Here is a 21,871-nt window from a genome sequence, read left to right on the forward strand (position 1 = left end):
CAGGGTCAGAGTTATCCACCTCAGAAACAGAAGGCACTCAGTGGACCCATTTATACCTCTTTTGAAACTAACTTAAAGGGATTAGATATCCCTGTTGAAGTGGCACTAGTAATAAACAGCAACGAGAAAAACTTAAAAGGAAATAAGTCTCTCCGGTGCCCATTGGTCATGGAAAGCCTCAAGTGTACCAGCGGACACCGCGTGCTCCCTCTCCACAGACACCAGGGCACGGACAAGCTACTGAAAACAGACAATAATCTAGCCGAGTGACACCTTTGACCACCCGCTGCCTGGAACTGTTGATGGCCATGTTGGTCAGACCCAGGAGCATTCCCACGAGGAGGTTCCTTGACTTGCCTGTTCCTTTTCACACTGGGTGGCCAAAGATCAGAAGCATGAGACTGAAGTGCAACCAGAATTTGAGGAGCAGCCCCCTCAGATAGTCAAACAGGGGCTGCAACCTCGCACATTCTACATAAATGTGAAAAACAGATTCCTCCAGGCCGTGGCCCCATTTATAAGAGGCTGCATTTAATTAAAGAATTTGGGTTTCTCTTCAGGAATCCAGAACATGTTCTTAGCCTTGAACCCCAGATTGGCCCCACATTCAAGATTATTGACAACGTCTGCCTCACGAAGTATATCTCTGGTTACCCAATGCCCAGTCACTCAACAAAGGGAGTCCATTCCCCCAGCCTGTCCCTACTAAAACCTTTGGCCCTGCTTAGGTCTCCAAAAGAGCTAAATCCCAGATGTAAGGTTGAGATTCAACATAACTGAGCCTGGCCTAATTTGCGGCCTTTCTCACATCACTGAAAATAGTCTGAGCCTCTTGAGCCTCTCCTCACCAAAATCACCCAGACTCTCCACGATTATCACCACAATTAAAAAATGTTAAAAGCATCCTTCAATAAATGAAAAGAAACCTTGCAAGATGTTTTAAAGCTGACTCACGTTGGCTGGATTTTACCAGCCCTCTGGAGATGGGCTGAGAGGTGGGAGGTGTTGTGAAATAGCAGTGGAAGGCATCGGGAGGGAAGCCTGATGTCTCACCATCGCCGTGGGATATTTCCAAGGCAGGAACGGCAGCAGCACGGCCGCACGGACTTGGGATGCGCTTTTGATCTGGCAGCAGGACGCATGGCATGCTGATAAAATACCAATCACAAACTAGTAAAATTTGTCTCCTGCAGTTTGACAAGAATACGTTGGCCAGAATCTTACTGGCACCTCAGAGGTCCCACTGCCAGGACCAAAGGTGGATCCGCATGGGTGGGCAGCAGGACCTGGGGGGGGATTATTACCAGTGGCAGCCAGTTAAGAAGGTGCCACGAGGACCACCGCCCAATTAAGGATGGCAGCTTGCCTCTCCGAGCTGTCGACCTAATCAAGGCCTGGCAAGCTGCAGCCTTGGCCACTGACAGAGGTGGCCACTGCTGAGGCTGCAGGAAGGAGAGGGCACCTCCACATTGAGAGTGAACCCTTCAGTGGCAGCGCTGGAGTCGTGGGGGCGACCACTGCCATTGGAGAACCTCCTCTGTGGGACATGGAGCCTCCAGAAAGGAAGGGTGCTTCCTGGGAAGCCGCTGGGAGGCCACCATGATGTATCTGGCAGTCTCCCAAGAAGCGGGGTGCTGTCCCAAGACTTGATTAGAGGGGAAATGAGAAAAATCTTTTTCACCCAGCGGGTGGTGCGGGTCTGGAAGGCACTGCCTGAAAGGGTGGCAGAGGTCAAAAACCTCATCTCATTTAAAAGGTGCTTGGATGTGCACCTGAAATGCCGTCACCTGCAGGGCTACGGACCAAATGCTGGGTGGCTCTTTTTTCAGCCGGTGCAGACATGATGGGCCAAGTGGCCTCTTTCTGCGCTGTACAGTTTCTATGATGCTATGATTCTAGTAAAATGCCGGCAGAGGCATAGAATGGTCATTAATAGGCCAGTTAATTACCTTAATTCCCAATGATTGTCGGTGGGCGGCCGTGCCGCTGCCACTCCCATCTCTGGAAATATCCACGGCAGCGGGATGATGTCGGGCTTCCCTCCTCATGCTTTCCACCATCATTTTATAACCTCTCCCGCCTCCTAGCTCATCTCCAGATGGTAAAATCCATCTCATTTATTCACACTCATCAGCTTGCAGTTTGACAATGCCTTTCATGTGAAGCTGCAGAAGTTTGTAGAATTCATGAGGCATTGAGTGGACATTTTTTGGCATTACATTGTCATAGTAATGATTGGACAATTGGTTTCTATGCACACCTTTAGAGAAGGGCCAGAATCCATACACTGACACTTCCTCACACATTTCCAATGCTGCACTTAATATTATGAAACCAGTAGAAAGACGACGCTCTTTTACACCTTCGGCTTTCCAGAACTGACTGACAGTTTTCATGTATGATGGATTTGAGAATATTGCCTGTTGTTTTGTTCCAAAATCTTGCAGAGTATAGGAGACTTTAAATGAAGGTGAAGTATTGACTGAATAAGAAAATGCAGGCAGCAGAATAAATGCATCATTATAGGCAGATACATAGTCCACAAAAGGTCTTCTCCTTAAATTTAGATTTTTGTACCTGTAAAATAAACAAGATTGTTTATGTTTAGTCTCTGAAATTCAGGGATTTTATTAGGCTCCTGGCGTAACTTTGGTAGGAGACCAGCGGAACCCCTACGGAAATGGCAGTGACTGGTTATATTGAGTCTCTTGTCATTTTTGGGAATTTCCAAGCAGCCTTGCAAAGAATGCACCTTCTATTTGTCCGGTACAAGGCAAATGACAAGCCATGGCCATGGACACAGTTGTCGTTGTGGTTGAAGCTATGGTGGGGTTGGATTGGGAGGGGTTGCTGTTGGATCGTGGCCAGAGCTGGGGTCATAGCTGGAGTGGGGTGACGTGGGGTCATGGCTGGGATGGGTGACGTGGGGTCATGGCCAGGGTGGAGTGGAGCCTTGGTCATGGCTGGGCCCAAATGGGGTGAGATTGTGGCCAAGACATAGTGGGCCGGTGTTGTGGCTAGTGTCGGGTGAGGGGGTGCAGGTGCAAGTTTGTGCCGGAGCAAGTCGGGGTGGGGTAGGTTGTAGCGATAACCAGGGATGAGGCAGGGAAGCATGGGTTGGAGTCATGGTCAGCGGGGGGGCAAGAATCGGTTGTGGTCATGGTTGAGCAGGATGAGATAGGGAAATGGTCGAGTGGGACCAGGGTCGTACCAGATTTTCCCAGTTTTGGCTATGGAAACGGATACATTGTTCCAATGGCAGCTGGTTCACCCAGGGCCAAACAGTAGGTTTCAAGGTCGGCAAAAAATTCCTGGATCAACTTTGTTGTTCGCTGTGAAGTTGTAACAGTGCCCAGTTGGGTGAGAAGAGGTGGAGGGTGGTAGGATTGGACCTGGGTATTCTTCCCACATGTGGGCTGGTGGGTGTTGAATTTTCCAGGCATTGTAATGAGTTCTTTATGTTGTCTGATGCAACATAAATAAAATGCATGGAGTCCATTTGGTTGAAGATCTCTGACAGGTTTATTAACAGCTAAACTGCTATATACAGTGAAGAGCAAACTATTTACAGAAACTTCATCTGGGTGTTATAGTTGCAGAGTGACCATGGCTTGCAGTCACCTGACTATGTCCTGGTACTCAGCTCATCAACATACTGAGATCTTAAAGGGATATCGCTCTCAAGACAATCACACAACATCCCCCTTTTTTCCAAAGTAACGTCTCGTATGCTACAAGTAAAAACACATAAAATTAGATAACATCAAAATTAGTTATACGGGATAAAGATTATAAAATTTACAAGTATAGAAGCTTAAGAGTCCATATATCGTTTTGTGGTTTGGCAACTCTTCCAGATCTGGTTATGGTATAACCTTCTGGGGATGTGGATTTCAGCCTTGGTTGTTTTTGATTTGCAGGCATGTTGTCAATGTGTTGATTGCTGTCCTGTTGTTCCGTCACATCCTCATCATCAGAGTGTGGTCTTTTGAGACCGCTGTGTGCAATTGGAGTATTGCACACTTCTCTTAGTTGGCTTCGGTTCCTTCTCAACACCAGTCCACGATATATTGTACTGTCTTAGGGCCCAGGCTCACTGCATACTTTGGATACCTCTGTGGATATCCATGTTCTCATTGTGGGGTGTGTGACCCTGACCTTTAGTCCTACGTGTAGTTGAGGTAGTTTCGCCCCTGCGTGTCGATCATGAGCCATCTTCATTCTCCCCTATTTTCCAAGCAGTGTCTCCTGCACCCAGGAGAATTTGGATAGACGATGGCTTGGCAGAGTTGTTCGCACTTGTCTACCAAACATGATCTCTGCTGGTGACTGTAAAACCATATCCATAGGTGCAGCTCTGAGGTGGAGCATGGCAACACAAAAATCTTGTTTCATTGTCCTACACTTTAGGATAAGTGATTTGACTGTGTGAACCATTTGCTCAGCAAGACCATTAGATCTAGGGTAATGTGGCGAGGACGTCACATGGTTTATGTCCCATTTGGCGCACATATCCCTGAAAGATTTGCCCGTATACTGTGTCCCATTGTCAGAAATGATTTCTTCAGGTGCACCAAATAAACTGAATATAGCACTCAATGTGTCTGTGATGACTGGGCTTGAAGTGTCTTTTACCTGTCTGACAATTGGAAATTTGGAGAAATAAATCGGTGACTAAGATAAAGTTGTCTCCATTAATGGAAAATAAATCAGTGGCGATTTTGGACCAAGGGACTGAGGAAATCTCGTGAGGGTGTAGAGGTTCTTTGCATTGTTGTGGCTGGTGACTCTGGCATGCCTCGCACATCCTCACTAACCTTTTAATGTCACTGTTTATCCCTGGCCAATAAACAGTCTCTCGTGCCAGTCGTCTTGTTCGCTTTATACCCATATGGCCTTGGTGAAGTTGTGACAAGATATCCTTTCAGAGAGCTTTGGGCACAATCACTTGTTTTCCCTTGAAGGTGACACATCTCAAGATACCAAGCTCATTGCTGTAAGGCCAAAAGCACCTGAGGGTTTCTGAACAAAGAAATGAACAAAGAAAATTACAGCACAGTAACAGGCCCTTCGGCCCTCCAAGCCTGCACCTCTTTTACTGTATCTGACCAACCTTCCATGATGACTGTCCACAATGCATTCAGTTGTGGGCCATTGGCTGTTTCTGATTGTAGTTGGTCACATTTGCACTGAACAAAATACAATAAAATCGCTTTTGAGCACATCTTCCAATTCAATGTCCATGCTGTCTACTTGTAGATCCAATGGGACTTCTTCGTTCTTGCTCAGATTTGGCAATCTGCTCAGCATATCCGAGGTGACCGTTTTGGTATCCAGTTTGTAGCAGACGAGGTCGTACCCCTGTACTTTCACTAAGAGTCGCTGTAATGGTTGTCAATGATTTGTGCCAGGTCATCTCCAGTGGTTTGTGGTTGGTTTCTGTAGTGAACTGCCTGCTGAACGGGTAGGTGTTGAACCTTGTGATCCCAAACACAAGAGCAAGTGTTTCACGCTCTATGTTTGAGTAATTGGACTGTACTGAGGATAAACATTCGGACCTGAATGCAATTGATTTGCCATCCTGCAGGATGCAAGCTCCTAGCCCTTTCTGTGAGGCGTCGCCTTCCAAGATTGTTGTCAGAACAGAATTTTTAAGAACAAAATAATATGGGGACATTTAAGATGAAATAATTAATCAATCATGTATTGCTAACAAGCTAGCTTCGGAGCTGCAGAGACTGCTTATCAGTAATGACTTCATAGCTTTAGAGCTTCAGCAGACAGCTTATCAGAAATTCATAGTAGCCTATTCAGTGCTGTAGGGACAGCTTATCAGTAGAAATAGACTAACCAGCTAAAACCTAGCAGGACAGCTGCAGCTGTTGAAGACTAACCCTTTGTATGACAATCAGCCCAACGTTCCCAGGGAGATAGGGGAATAAGAAACTGCTTGAGGGAGAGGTGACAAGGCAGTGCCCCAATCAGGCCCTAACACCAAGAAACTGCAGAGTTTGTAAACCAATTGGGAACATAAAGGGAGTGTCACTGATTTGTAAGAAGAACTATAAGAAAGGCTTGATTTCCCCGCCCAGGCAGGGAAAAAGCATGGAGGAAGAGGGAGGAGAGCCCAGGTGTTGTTGTTGTACGCTTCGCTGATGATGTACCCACTAAGTACTTCAATAAAGTTTCTTAAAGCTACAGTCGGACTTCGTCTCTTTTTGGTGTAACCAATGAGAACAGGAAAATTGAGATCCAACAATTGCCTTCTTTCTTGGATCGTAGTACTGCAGGGTACAGGTTTCCGCTGACAATGCTTGTTTGAGAGTCTCAAATTTATGCTGATGGTCCTCCCGCCATACAGATGGTACATCCTTCTTTAAAAGCTCTCTCAGCGATGATGCTTTGTCAGAAAAGTTGAAATATATGGTGCCAAGAAGTTGAAAAATCCAAGACATCTCTGGAGGTCTTCATTGTTTTGTCGGATAGGCATATGCCTTACATCTTTGACTTTGCCTATGTCAGGACGGATTCCACAACCTGAATAGATGGAGCCAAAGAAATTGATCTGACTTACGTTAACCTGACACTTCTTACTGTTAAAAATGAGCCCTTCATGATGAGCTACTGCCATCAGTCAATGAAGATTTTGATCATGCTCTTCTTTTGTTTTATCGCAATATCATCGGCAATGCATATCCATCCAGGCGCGTTTTCTATGATTTTGTCCATATGCTGCTGAAACAGATCTTGGCTGACAGAGAAGCTGAAGGGTAGTCTCTGGAAGTAATACCTTTCAAATAGTATCCTGAAGGTAATGACTTCTTGAGATTTCTTAACTAGGTGTACCCACTGATATCTTTGTTTAGCATTCAACTTGGAGAAGAATTTGGCACCTTTGAAATTGGGATTCAATTCCTCTAGTGTTGGAATCTTGTGGGGGCATCTCTTTAGGGAGAGGTTTAGACGCCTCAATCACTAGACATACCCTGATTGCTCCATCTTTCTTTAGTACGCACGTAATTGAGCTGCACCAGTCTGTGTGATGATACAACCGATGGATGATGCCATTGCCTTCCATGTCATCTAACTCGTGCTTAACCTATCTTGTATGTGCTTGTTGCACTTTCTGGGAGGGCTGATTGACAGAATTGTATTTTCGCTGAGGTGCAGTACAGCATCACCTTTGAAATCTCCTATGGCATCAAACCTGTCTGGGTACATTTGTTGTAGGTCATGAACTGACTCACTGTAGGACCCTTGGACTCTTCTGCTGTAATTGGTACCTTAGTGACCTTGTGGATAGTCACAATGTTGAGGACCTTTCACGCTGGTAGTTCTGCCATTGCTAGTCCGCTCATATCTACCAGGTAAAATATTTGCAGTTTCCGTGCTGACTTGCCATAGGTACATTGCATTGACAGTGTGCCACTGCAAGGAATGGGTGACCCATTACATGCAGATAACTTTGCATTTGTCAGTTGTATCATTGATTTCCACCAACTCTGGAACATATCCTTCAGGATTCGGACTGGTAGGATATTTGTACTAGCTCCGGTGTCGATCTTAACCTGGAGTGTATGTTTGCCAGCTTTCTTTGGGCACATGATGTTAATAGCGGCGAAAGCTTCCAGTTGTTTGACTTCATCAACAACACAATGTGTCAGGTTCACAATGTGAAATGCCAGCTCATCTTTTGGCTCAGAATCGCTTCTCTCTGAGTCTTGTCTCAGGACTTTGTGCATTAGTTTGCATTCATACAGGTCTCTGGTGCTTTCCTTTCTGCCATTGCCTTGTTGCTGTGCCTGTTTGTTTGTATCCTACTGTAACTTCTGGCTGTGTCTTTGGAGCCAGATTTCTTGCATAGGTGGGCCCAGTGTCCTTTTGCACCACATGCCTTGCACAGATCTTGAAATGCAGGACGACTTCTCGATGAGTGGGACAAGCCACACTTACCACACAGCATATTTACTTTTTTCGACCTGGTTGTCACGCCGATGCTATTGGCTGCACCTTGTGCTTTCAGATGCTGTTGCCAAGCTACAATGGCTTCGTATTTCCTGCCATCAGTGCATCATTGCTGTGGCCTTTTTCCCCCCAGGAAGTCTTTCTGAAACACTTCAATGGATGTTGATACAATCACTAGCTCCATTATTCATTCTGACAGCTCAGTTTCTGAACAATGGCATTCATTGCCATTACTACGACATCTGCTGATGAACTGATCTATTGATTCCTGTGGCTGCTGCCTGTAGGATATTAATTCCAGGTGGTGCATTCTAAAATTCACTTATAATCGGAGCTGATCTTCTAGCACTTTCCATATCTTAGTGGGATCTTTCTGGCCCTCATCAGATAAGCCAGAGATGTTGATTCTGTGTAACCCCTGATTTCCAATTGGTATCAGCATTTATACAGTCTGTTTCTTTGATACTACAGTTGCTTGGTCAGTGGAGCATAAGTGCATTCTTTGTTTAAAAAGTTTGAACTCAGATATGATATCAATTGCCCTTCTAGTTCATGCTGGGAAATTCGGAATCCATCTTTCTGCTGTTCTTTTGTTTTCTGCTCTATATTTAACTTTGCTCAACTCTGAGTGTGTTTTCGGCACTGTATTTATTATGACTTTTCCACCAGTTTCCAAACTGGTTTTAAAACTTGCTCTATTCACTCTGTGTTGTTTCCCCTTTAAGAAATCCTTTGCTGTTGAGACTAGCTGCTTGGATGGAGAGTAGCAGGTGTCTGACAGTGTTCTCTGTTTATCTTGCTTGCAGCATTTAAACTGGCCTGTTCACACAGCTGTTCAATTGATTATTTTTGCTCGAGTTTGTTTAGGTTCTTCACACTCAAGTGGTGTAATGATTTTTTTAAAGCTCTGGCTGCGTGAATGGAAACTCTTCTTCACGCTGAAAAGGTTTAATGATTTTTAAAAAAATCTTTGGTTGCATGAATGGAGACGCTGCAGAATTTAGGGTTTTCCCATGCTTTTTGCTATCAGATGCCTCCTGTAATGTCTCTGACCTCGATCAGCCTGTGCCCAGAACCGGGTCTTCACTTTTTTTTTTTAAATGGAGCCTGTGAAAATAGTCAGCCTTTTAAGCACTTCAAAGTTGTTTTGTTAAAACGGGGATTCCATGACCATCAGAACAATAACTCACCCGATTGCAGGAATTTATTTGTAGCCTGCCGTTCTGAGCTCTGTCTTCCACAACTGGAGGTAAGTTCTTTCTTTTTTCCACATTTTGGGCCAGTATTTCTTTTGAACTTTCTCTCTTTTGACTTTAGGCAGCGTTGTTTTCACAGCTGTTTTAACTGTGGTCTCAGCTTTAGACTTTGTCCTTTCACCACAGCTACCACTATGTAATGAGTTCTTTATGTTGTCTAATACAACAGAAATGAAATGTGTGGAATCCAGTTGGTTGAAGACGTCTAACAGTTTTATTAACGGCGAAACTGTTATATACATTAAAGAGCAAACTATTTACAGAACCTTCAACTGGGTGTTACAGTTGCAGAGTGACCATGGCTTGCAGTCACGTGACTACATCCTGGTACATAGCTCATTAGCATACTGAGATCTTAAAGGGACATCAATCTGAAGGTGATCACACAACAGACACCTGGGGCAGGTGGCTTCAAAGATACACCTGAAGTGGCCTTGTTGCCCACCTGTCCCAGTCCTAAACAAATAAGGTTGACCCCACAAACTTCAGCAGGGTCACAGCTGGAGTGCACTGCCAGGGCTGAGGCCTTGTGGAATTTTGGGACCTCAATGCATTTGGTAATTTTAATTGACAGTGATCCAATTGGTAAACATATGATGATATATTTTGATTTGCTTCTGAAGTTTCACACACAATGCTATGCAAATACTCCTCCAAAATGGTCAAGTCACAGTACATCAGTAGTGGGGAAAATGCTAGAGTCCATTATAAAAGATGTAATAGCAGAGCACTTGGAAAACAATGACAGGATCAGACAAAGTCAACATGCATTTACGAAAGGGAAATCATGCTTGACAAATCTACTGGAATTTTTTGAGGATGTAACTGGTAGAATAGATAAGGGAGACCCAGAGGATGTGGTATATTTGGACTTTCAGAAGGCTTTCGATAAGGTCTCACATAAGAGATTAGCGTGCAAAATTAAACCTAAAAAAATTCTCACAGGACTTGACAGGGTAGATGCAGGAAGCATGTTCCCGATGGTGGGGGAGTCCAGAACCAGGGGTTGTAGTCTAAGGATACGGGGTAAACCTTTCAGGACTGAGATGAGGGGAAATTTCTTCACCCAGAGAGTGGTGAGCCTGTGGAATCCGCAACCACATAAAGCAGTTGAGGCCAAAACATTGTATGTTTTCAAGAAGGAATTAGATATAGCTCTTGGGTCTAAAGAGATCAAAGGGTATGGGGCGAAAGCATGAACAGGTTACTGAGTTGGATGATCAGCCATGATCATAATGAATGGTGGAGCAGGCTCGAAGGGCCGAATGGCCTACTCCGGCTCCTATTTTCTATGTTTCTATGTTTAAAGCTTTGGAAAGGGTGCAGAGGAGATTTACTAGGATGTTGCCTGGTATGGAGGGAAGGTCTTACAAGGAAAGGCTGAGGGACTTGAGGTTGTTTTCGTTGGAGAAAAGGAGGAGGAGAAGTGACTTAATAGAGACATATAAGATAATCAGAGGGTTAGATAGGGTGGATAGTGGGAGTCTTTTTCCTCGGATGGTGATGGCAAACACGAGGGGACATAGCTTTAAGTTGAGGGGTGATAGATATAGGACAGATGTTAGAGGTAGTTTCTTTACTCAGAGAGCAGTAGGGGCGTGGAACGCCCTGCCTGCAACAGTAGTAGACTCGCCAACTTTAAGGGCATTTAAGTGGTTATTAGATAGACATATGGATGAAAATGGAATAGTGTAGGTCAGATGGTTTCACAGGTCGGCGCAATATCGAGGGCCGAAGGGCCTGTACTGCGCTGTAATGTTCTAATTCTAAAGTACATGGGATTGGGGGTAAGGTACTGACGTGAATAGAGAACTGGTTGGTAGACAGGAAACAAAGAGTAGGAATAAACGAGCTCTTATCCGAGTGGCAGGCAGTGACTAGTGGGGTACCGCAGGGATCAGCGCTAGGACCCCAGGTATTCACAACATATATTAATGATATAGATGAGGGAATTAAACGTAATATATTCAAGTTTGCAGACAACATAAAGCTGGGTGGGAGTGTGAGCTGTGAGGAGGATGCAGAGGAGCTCCAGTGTGATTTGGACAGGTTGAGTGAGTGGGCAAATACATGGCAGATGAAATATAATGTGGATAAATGTGAGGTTATCCACTTTTGTGGCAAAAACAGAAAGGCAGATTATTATCTGAACGGTGATAGATTAGATTGGGAAAGGAGGAGGTGCAGCGAGACCTGGGTGTCCTTGTGCACCAGTCACTGAAAGTAAGCATGCAGGTGCAGCAGGCAGTTAAGAAGGCAAATGGTATGTTGGCCATCATAGCGAGAGGATTCGAGTACAGGAGAAGGGATGTCTTGCTGCAGGTTTACAAGGCCTTGGTGAGACCACATCTGGAGTATTGTGTGCAGTTTTGCTCTCCTTATCTGAGGACGGATGTTCTTGCTATGGAGACAGTGCAGCGAAGGTTCACCAGACTGATTTCTGGGATGACAGGACTGACGTATGAAGAGAGATTGGGTCGATTAGGCTTGTATTCGCTAGAGTTTAGAAGAATGAGAGGGGATCTCATTGAAACCTACAAAATTCTAACAGGACTGGACAGACTAGATCAGGAAGGATTTCCCGATGGTGGGGGAGTCCAGGACCAGGGGTCACAGTCTAAGGATAAGTGATAAGCCATTTAGGACAGAGATGAGGAGGGATTTCTTCACTGGTGAACCTGTGGAATTCTTTACCACAGAAAGCAGTTGAGGCCAAATCATTAAATATATTCAAGAAAGAGTTGGATATAGTTCTTAGGGCCAAAGTGATCCAGGGAGAAAGGGGGAACAGGGTACTGAGTTTGGATGCTCAGCCATGATCGTATTGAATGGCAGTGCAGACTCGAAGGGCCGAATGGCCTACTCCTGCTTCTATTTTTCTATGTTTCTATGTTTCTATATCAATGGTACTGATTTTTTAAGTGCAACTTTGTGAGCAATTGTCATCTTCAATTCCTAAGTGTTCATCTGACAATGCCACCCATCATAAAACCCAACCAATTTTCATCCCATCGCCTAGTGGAGCTCGGGCAGTACAAGCCGAGGGGGACTGGAGAAGTTACAGTCAGTTGACTCCATCTGATGGATTGGGAATAGACGGAGGAAACTCACTGTATATTTTGAATTTCAAAAGGTCCTTTATCCAGGGATTGTGTTCGCAGCCACTCATGGTAAGGATATGGTTCAATAACTTTTTCTGTCATACTTGGGCAAGGGAATTATATGGGAAGTCACATGACACATGCCCTTGCTGGGGGCAGAGCAAAATGTTTGTCAGACACAATTGCTTCAGCAAGGTGGCAGGTTAACAGATAAGGACAGTCCCTGCCAAAGGTGATGAGCACGGTTCAGCCACAGTCTTGGGACAAAGCTGCTGGTGTGCGGTAGCTCAGCTGAAGGCCCAGCACAGAAGGTTCAGTGCCGGTCAGGCCATACCAATGGATACTGTGATTAGGTAAGATATCTGAGGCACCAGGTTCAGGAGTGGCACATCTGTCAGGAATGGTTTCCAACAGCCCGTGGAATCCTGTAGTCCAGAAGGACTGGCAGCTACATGACATGCTTGGTGCAGTACACATAGTCCTTGCAACTCAGTCACTCGACACACTATGCAAGGGACCTTTTCTAGGGAGGGGGAGTAATAAAGCACTTTAATATTTCCCTGTATTGCATTGATTGATTTTGCTAAATTATAGTATTTTTATATGTGCAGCAGTTTTGATTCAATATTTCAGACAAGGGGAGAAATACTACATGCATGTGTAGTAGTTATGTCATGAAACGAAGATTTGCACCCACTAGTGATCGGGAGAGGGAAATAGATGAGAATTCCTGGGTCGACTCATTTGAATACCCGTTGGACTAATCTTTGGTGTAATACATGTGCACAACATTTGTAAGTTGCTGTCGTGCATGGACATTGGGGAAAATTTGCCTTTAGAAAAACAGTTCAGCCAGCACACTACAGCAGCAGACTGGGGAACAACCAGGTAAGGAATGAAGATTGCTCGGCTCACTCACTTCACTGCCATGTCTCTCAATCTTTTTCTCATAGTTTTAAGGAATGTCTGCAGCAAGACCATCTGGAGGAAGCAGCCAAACAAGGCAAGAGAGCACAGCAATCAGAAAAAGAGGACACAGATATTTCGAACTTGGACCTCCAAAGCCTCCTTGAGACACAGACTCCAGAATCCTGTTTTTAATGGGGAGGTTGGTGGCTGGGTAATGTAGGTACAGTGTGTGCGAGACCCAAAAATGTTCCAGGGCCCTGGTTTGCATATTTAAACAGCACCCGAATGCCTTTCTGTGGGTGTTCTGCTCAAAAGAGAAGGGTAATAGTCAGACCTGTCTCAAAGACAGGGGGATCTGAATGGATAGGACCCTTCCCTGATTTTAACTGCCCCTGACCAGTTTCCACCAGGCTGGGACTGGGGAGTTAAAAATCGGGGTTCGGGTGTCTGTGCCAGCAAGCCTGCCAGCAATGTCATATGTGCCACCTGGAAGGACAGTCGTCCGGTGCTGTGAAAAAAATCAATGACATTACCAATGCAGGCAAAGTACCACACCAGACACTCTTCCATTTCTGCCTGCCCTCCCAGAATACTGGCACACTTTTCATCCTCTTATTCAACACTTGTACAACTAGTCCTTCACAATTTTCCCTGTCTAAGTGTCGAAGAGGCAGGGGGATTGGTGAAGGGGGTCCCTAAATCAGGAGGTTGTGCTGAGGGCTCCCCATTTCCCCTAGAGCCAATTATTTACAAACACACCCTTAAAACCTCTTTCCCTATTTTAAAAGGCTGATGCCTCCACATCTCCGACTTCAGCTTTCCCATGCCACTTGGCACAAGCACCTCAACTGGGATCTTTCTCCTCCAGGCATTCAAACTTCTTGCAGAACCACATTGTGCACAATGTCCAAGAGAGGCAGACAATTGGAGAAGACATCCCAACTTTAAACTCCTCACACAGAGAAGACCATGGAGCTTATTGGGAGATACTCTATTCTCCATGTCGGAAATCAGGAGGTTGGCGGCATATTGTCCACATCAGTTTAGTGACTGAACACCTGCACTGTCACTTTGCCACCCCTGTGAAGGACCACACAGACACAATGTTCTACTTTGTTCCCTGTCTCCATAATTCCAATGGATAATGCTCTTAATTTCTATTCTCCTTTCCTGCAGATCCACTGAAACATCAGGAGGCACAGCAGGTTAAGTGTAATGATAACTAAGATGAGTCAGAAATGCAACGATCTCCTTATCAACTGTAATGATGGTGAGGAGGACGATGATGAAGAGGGAGATGATGGCAGTCTGCAGTTGACCCATGAGTTCCTCCAGAGTCCAGCCTCATGTTCCTCTTGCCCAGCCAATTTTGTGTTGTCCTCTTGTGCATCAGTTTCAGTAACCATGGCCACCTTTGGATCCACGCCCAAATTTGGGCACAAAGAGCGAAGAAATTCAGATGAGGTCTGATGCTAATACAATAATAATATAATTTGCCTACACTCACTGTCAAGGTTCAAAGGTTTTTGCAGTAGATCAATGTCTGTCCATAAGAAGAGTTCATTGACCCAGTGCCAGAAGTATGCAATTCCTGTGGATAGGGGTCAGCCTTTTCACACTGACTCCTGTTGCTTTTTAGCAATGATAGGCACTGAATCAGCAGCTGGGTAGACTGCAGCCCACTTAAGATGGATCCTTTTTGCAAAAAAATTCTTTATTTATTGTTCATTTGATATGTCGTGTATTGTTCATTTGAAGCCACCATACATGCTTGGTGTAACATGTACAGTGTACTACTAGAGAGAGTTGATAATAAACATTCTGTTTATAGCAGCAGTCCAGAAGGTAGTGCCATGTATTTCTACCAGAGATTTATCATAATACATCTCTACAATATGAGATCTTACAATGACAACAAGGATGGGATCTAGCATTTACTTTATTGTCAGTTCTAATTTGCGAGGCTTTGAGTTGCGCACTTCAGGCTTTGCAGATTGTCAAATACGGACAGCGTTGGGGTTTGTGCACTGCAGGTCTTGTATCTTAGTGCAGCTAATGCATGACAGCGTTTGCTCTTCGTAAACCTTAGAGAAGAACGTATCACAGTATTATAGCACCCCACGAAATGTTTAGTTCAGTTTAGTTTAGAGATACAGCACTGAAACAGGCCCTTCGGCCTGTGCCGACCATCAACCACCCATTTATACTAATCCTACACTAATTCCATATTCCTACCACATCCCCACCTGTCCCTATATTTCCCGACCACCTACCTATACTAGGGGCAATTTATAATGGCCAGTTAACCTATCAGCAAGTCTTTGGCTTGTGGGAGGAAACCGGAGCACCCGGAGGAAACCCACGCAGACACAGGGAGAACTTGCAAACTCCACACAGGCAGTACCCAGGATTGAACCCGGGTCGCTGGAGCTGTGAGGCTGCGGTGCTAACCACTGCGCCACTGTGCCGCCCTAAATGCACATTTGTTTCTTCCTTCTGACATCATTTACTTTAATGATATCTGTGCGATAGTGTACTGCAGGCACAATCCTGGATCATGCACTATTGCTGCACTGACAATCAAGATGGCAATGGCTATGCCCAACCTATCACATTTTGACATGCACTCTGAGCCCTTATCTGTGTATCCTCATTGCCAGAAATCGCTGCGACATTTCGAAAGCACAATGGTGGGGTTTGGAATTGCTGATGATTTGAGAAGAAAAGCCTTACTTTTCTATTATGGGGGGAAGAACTGGAAAATATTTTTGAGACACTTACACCTGTGCAAGATGACTGCAACACAGCAAACAATGCACGAACAACTTATTTCTCACCCAAGAATCCAATATTAAAAACAATAATTTTCCAATGAACCAAACAAGAAGCAAGCAAGACAATGTTGCACATGATTGAGACAACTGGCAACCAAATGTGACTTTGGTGACATGTGACATGTCTCAGAGGAAATCTAAACACAAACAATTGAATGTTGTCTCTCTAGTAAAGTATGTAGAGAGCACTTGAGAAAGACAGCAAGTTGTCAGAGCTGCCGGAGTTAGTGGGATCGCTTTCCCTTTCAGAGTCCAGAGTTGCTGAAGTTGAGGCTGCCAAGACTTCAAGCTCAACTCCTATGAACAGTGTTCACCGCTCATGTGTCAAGCAAACACCGGCAAAGCATAGACAGCAATCTCACAAACAGGTTCATGATGTGTCCAAGCAATGCTTCCACTGTGGTGTCGAGCAGCCGATGGTCACAGTCACACATGGCTGGTTGCTGTGTTCAGAAGATAGCATAAAGGTATATTCAGGGTAATCTATCTCTACATTGGCCACATTCTCTCACCTTTTCGGTGTGGTAAGCATGTGTGACACACAAATGCTGTTTTCCATGTCATGTCTGGAGAAAGTGACATGTTCTGCAGTTTCCACACAAGAACAGATCTGCACATGGTTGCAGTCATACATGCAGTTCCTATGTGTACCAAAAACATTCTTGAACTGTATGCTGACTGCTTCCTGGTTATTGGCAAACTGAAGGGTTCTAGATGTAAGCTGCACATAGATCCCAAGGTGCGTACAATCATTCGTCAACATGGACAAATGCCGTTCCATATCAGAAAGCTGACAGAGAAGGAATTTCAGTGTTTGCTTGACCTCGATGTCAATGAGAATGTTAGGGATGAACCCACCTCTTGGGATTGACCCATATAAGTTGTCAAGAAATGCAAGAGTGAGAATAAGATCAGAATCTGTGTCGATATGCGGTCACCAAACCAAGCAATACAACAAGAAAGACATTTGATAGCAACAATTAATGATATCATAAAAAAAGTGAAGGGTGCCAAAACATTTTGCTGAACTTCACATCAATGCAGGTTACCATCAAATCAGGCTTGAAGAATTGAGGTATCTTATAGTGTTCGAACTCACAATGGGCTCAACTTGGGAGTCAACTCAGCAGCTGAGGTTATGAAAACCCCATATGCCAAATGGAAAATATTAATTGCAATGAGTGGAACTTTGCCTGAGACTTCGACTGGAAATGGTTACAAATAACTTTTGAAAAGGAACAGCTAGCAGCTAAGATGGCTACAAACATTTGCAACTGAAAACCAAAGGATTAGACTGGAGACAAATATGATTGACTCAGCCTAGCCAGAACAATGGGGTGCTGTCTGATTCAATTACCTTTAAAACACAAAAAAGTGGTCATATCATGTGACTGCTTGTGCAACTCTGGGAGTTTGTGAATGGTGACACAGAAGGTAGACTATAACTGGAAGCAAGCAAGGTAACAGCTCTCTCTCTCCTCTCTCCCTCTCTCCAGTAGATATCCAGAGAAGCCTCAAGCTGCAGCTGGTGAAGTCAAGTCTACAGATCCTTACAACCAACAACTAGGATACAAGCAAGTCTGCAACCGTGCATGTGGCCCAGTGAGGATTTCAGGGCTATAATTTCAACTAAAGACACTGAGACTACTGAACTGTATTTCAATTCTATTTATTACAGACTCTACTCCAACCTCCCAACTCAGTTTTTCCTTCTGTGTTCTGTGTATTTGTGTGTGTGGCCCTTGTGTGAATGTGAGGCATGGATGCGCAGCATATTTTAGTAATTTTTAACCAGTTTAGATTGATAAGGTTAATAAACTTACATCTTTCTTGTTTAAATTCAAGAAAACCTGTCTGATTGGTTCATTTGCAATTATATTAGAGAAACAGGAGCAAATGCTCAATGAGGTGGTAAGTTAAATTACTGGGTTAAAAACGATAAACCCTGTTGTGGTCAAACCAGAGAAGGGGTGAAAGGGGAGCCTGAGAATCCTTCCTCCTCTGGTTGTAACAAGTATTTCAACACATGATTCAGTCTGCACTACAAGGACTTGATGACATGTTGAATGTCAGCAATGAAATTCTCATTTATGGTCGCACGGAAAGTGAACTTGAGAGATGCCAAAAGCATGTCTACAACATCTTAGAGACTACAACAAAGACAAGTGCCTGCTCAATGAAGACAAAATTGAATTCTTCGGTCACGTATTCAGCAGTGAAGGAGTATTACCTGATCCATGGAATGTCGAAGCCATTGCAAATGCTGCAGGTCCTACAAATGTACAGGAAGTCTGGAGTCTGCTGAGGTTCATCACATACTGTAGTTGTTTCATTCCTGACATCGCTATGCTGTCTGTCCCCCTACACAATCTGCCAATAGAGACTGAGTGGGAGGAGACAAAATCTGACTAACAGGCTGCACAATGGTTGTCAAGAGGTTTCCCAAATGCCTACTTCAAACCTGAGAAAACCACACAGGAGTCATTAATTAGAGCCCGGTTGGCTTAGGTACAGGTACGTGCAGAAAGACAAAGTAGGTCACCCATCAATCATCATGATGACAAGCAGATTGTAAACATCCGTAGAACCATGACATTCACAATCAGAGAGAGAAGCACTGTCAATCACATGGAGCATCCTATACTTTCATCTCGACTGGTATGGAACTGGATTTGAAGTGATAACCGATCATAGGCCTTGAGTGAGCCTATTCAACAATCCACTTAGCAAGCCACCTATTCAAATAGATAGTTGAATCCTCAGATTACAAGAGTACAAGTTCTGTGTTAAGTATCAGCCAGGCAAGCTTAACCCAGCGGACTACCTTTCACGCCATCCTTTGCAGACAATCAGTCTACTAGCCGTGAAGAGCAGACTGGCGAACAACAGCATAACTATGTGAGCATAAACCCAGTGCCAAAGTCACTAATATTGACAGACATCAAAGTGGCAACAAAGCAAGCTGAAGTGTTGCAGCTATGTATGACAGCTATGGAATTGCAAAACTGGAAAGACGTTGTTATGACCAGGTGAGAAAGATGTCTCGGGTTCCCTTTCAGCCTTCACCTGGTCTTACTGTAACAGGGTTTTATTTTTAATGGTGAATGCTTGTTCACCGCTTTCCAATTATAAGACAAAGAAACGAGCACAAACAGGCTTTCTTAGGTTTAAAGAAGAAAGGTGAAATTTTATTAAACTTAAACTCTAATTTGTTTAATGCCTACGGATACAAGACGTGCTCATACGATCATGCATACATGATACACACATGCAAATAGAGACAGAAAAGGGCAGACAATAAATAAAGTGGAAAGGTTTGAGGCAATATCTGAAGAGTTTTTGTTATGGTTCTTCAAGCTCACTGTAGAGTCCTTGATTGTAGGTAGTTATTGCTTTTCATTGTGGCCCAGTATTCTTCTTAAACCTTGTTCACTGTAGGAGACATTTCTCTCTTGGGGTTCATGTGAGTTCAGTGAGTTTTTGGAATTCCATGAGAAAGAGATGGGAGAAGACAGGCAGACAGGAACATTCTGCTTTCTGCCAGTTCAAATTCTGTCTCTACAATTTAAAACTCCCCAAGTTGGCTAGCAGGGTAGTCACATGACCGACTAGCATAATCACTTCTGGCTTTGTGTGTCAGGGAATGGTTATTTGTCTACAAACACTGTCTGTTAATATGCAAAATTGTCTTTCCAGCCAGGGACCTGGCAACACTTTGTAACAGGCCTTCTCTTCTTCCCAGCAATAACTTGAAATTTAATGTCCATATGACAAAATTAATGTGCCTCATTCTTGGCAGGTGGGGGGCCTGCATGACGTGATCAAGAGACTATTTACAAACGAAAATCGCTCACACGCTACAAGATCTTCGCAATGTTTGAAATGAGCTCACAGTTGCAACCACTTCTGAACTCGTGTAATGCGACAACTGCATTGTCATTCTGCAGTCAATGAGAGAACGTGTTGTAGAAATAGCACAAGAGTCTCCAGACAATAGTTAAAACTGAGCAACTTCTTTGGGAAAAGGTATAGTGCCAGACATAAACCACATGGTGGAGCACAATATCAATCAGTGTTTGATATATCAGGCAACCATAATGTCAAATCTTCATGATCCTCTCAAGAAGACTTCACAGACATGCCCACTAACAAGCATTTGCTTGTTGTCACTGTCAGATGTGCAGTCGCAGAAATAGTTAGGCCAACCTCCACGAAAGCATCGCCCCAAAGCTTGACCAGACTTTCACTTTGTTTGCAGTCCCTCAAGCAGTGAGAAGTGACAATGGATCCCCATTCAACAGCGATGAGTTCAGTAAATTTGTGAACTACCTGGGCTCCACTCACCGAGAGATCACACCCTGTTGGCCAAGTGCTAATGGAGAATTGCAGAGATTCATGCATACCTTCAAAAAAAGTGATCCATACAGCTACTGCTGGGAGCAACTCATGGAAGCAGGAGTTGTATCATTTTCTTTGCAATTACAGAGCAACCCCTCCCCCGACTACTGGAAAGCCTCTAGGTATGCTCATCTTCACACATCCTGTGTGCAAACATCTTCCAAAGCTACCCCACAAAGCTAATGATCATCATGTACACGAGCGTGATCAAGGACAGAAAGATCACATGAAAGCAAACGCACAGCAAAACATGAAATTCAGATCTACACCGATAAGGCTAGGCGACAAAGTGCTTGTAAAACGCGATGGGTATGTTGGAAAGCAAACAACCCCCCTATGACATCCAACCATTAGTTGTGACCAACACAAAAGGATCACTGATCACTATTGAGCATGGTTCACAAATCATCACACGAAACGTGTCATTCTTCAAAGTGTTGCAAACACCATCCACAAGCATTGCGTCTGAACCAGACATCGACAGTTCAGATGAAGCGCATGGAGTTAAATGACACAGCACCTGATGTCACACATTCATATTCTACTTGTAAGTGGAAACATCTGCCATACTAAAGCAATTATGTTACAAACTGAAGTAATGTCCAAACAGAACAATGTAAGCAAACCATTGAATCTCGCACGTACCAAGAAGGGGAGTGATGTAGAGTATTAGTGATAGGCACTGAATTAGCAGCTGGGTAGACTGGAGCCCATGTAAGGTGGATCCTTTGTGTAGTGCATTGTTCATTTACCATTCATTTGATATGTAATGTATTGTTCATTTGAAGCCACCGAGCATGCTTGGTATAGCATGTGCAGTATGCCACTAACAGGTGTTGATAATAAACTTTTGATGTTGAGGGGATTAAAAACCTTGGATCCCAGGCTGAAAACCAAAATCTGATGATTACTGGACCACATAATTCTGCCAAGCATCGCAGAGCAGAAATGACATTATCCTCGATGAACTAGAGATAAATCATCACCTTTACAACTAGAACCCAGCAAGAAGTTATTGGGTTGCATTATGTTCCTTGATCCCATATGAAATCCAGTGGATAATGGAAGTAAATGGAGGAAAATTGGGCGGCGAGACCTTTGCGCCATCTCCCTACCCTGAACTCCATATCCCTTCCTCTGTGCTCTCAAAGACTACTACAAGCTGTCGTTTCCCCTCCTAATATATGAAAATGCCACCAGGGAGGCAGGGTCCAGGTGCTTGGCCTATTTCTGTCCATACTTCCCTCTTCCTGCAACTCTGAGAGTGCCTGCAAAAAGGTGATGATAGGCCTGGTTTAACAGCAGGAAGGCCTTACATTTTATAAAAGGAGAGAGAGGGCAAAGTAGAGACCTCCTCTGCCCTCCAGTGTGGTCCCCATACACTAACCATTCTAAGCCTCATTCCTCT

At 44.2% G+C, this 21,871-nt stretch overlaps 1 protein-coding gene across 1 annotated transcript in view; it reads right to left on the reverse strand.

The window, feature by feature from the left end:
• Window positions 1-2,117: 2,117 nt before the first annotated feature.
• Window positions 2,118-21,871, reverse strand: part of LOC137380849 (alpha-2,8-sialyltransferase 8F-like) — a 54,686-nt gene continuing 34,932 nt past the window's right edge. The window contains exon 7 of the mRNA XM_068053264.1: window positions 2,118-2,577. Coding sequence (XP_067909365.1) covers window positions 2,118-2,577 — 460 coding nt within the window. The remainder of the gene's footprint in view (window positions 2,578-21,871) is intronic.

The sequence above is a fragment of the Heterodontus francisci genome, chromosome 2 (genome assembly GCF_036365525.1).
Source record: "Heterodontus francisci isolate sHetFra1 chromosome 2, sHetFra1.hap1, whole genome shotgun sequence".
Taxonomy (NCBI): Eukaryota; Metazoa; Chordata; class Chondrichthyes; order Heterodontiformes; family Heterodontidae; genus Heterodontus; species Heterodontus francisci.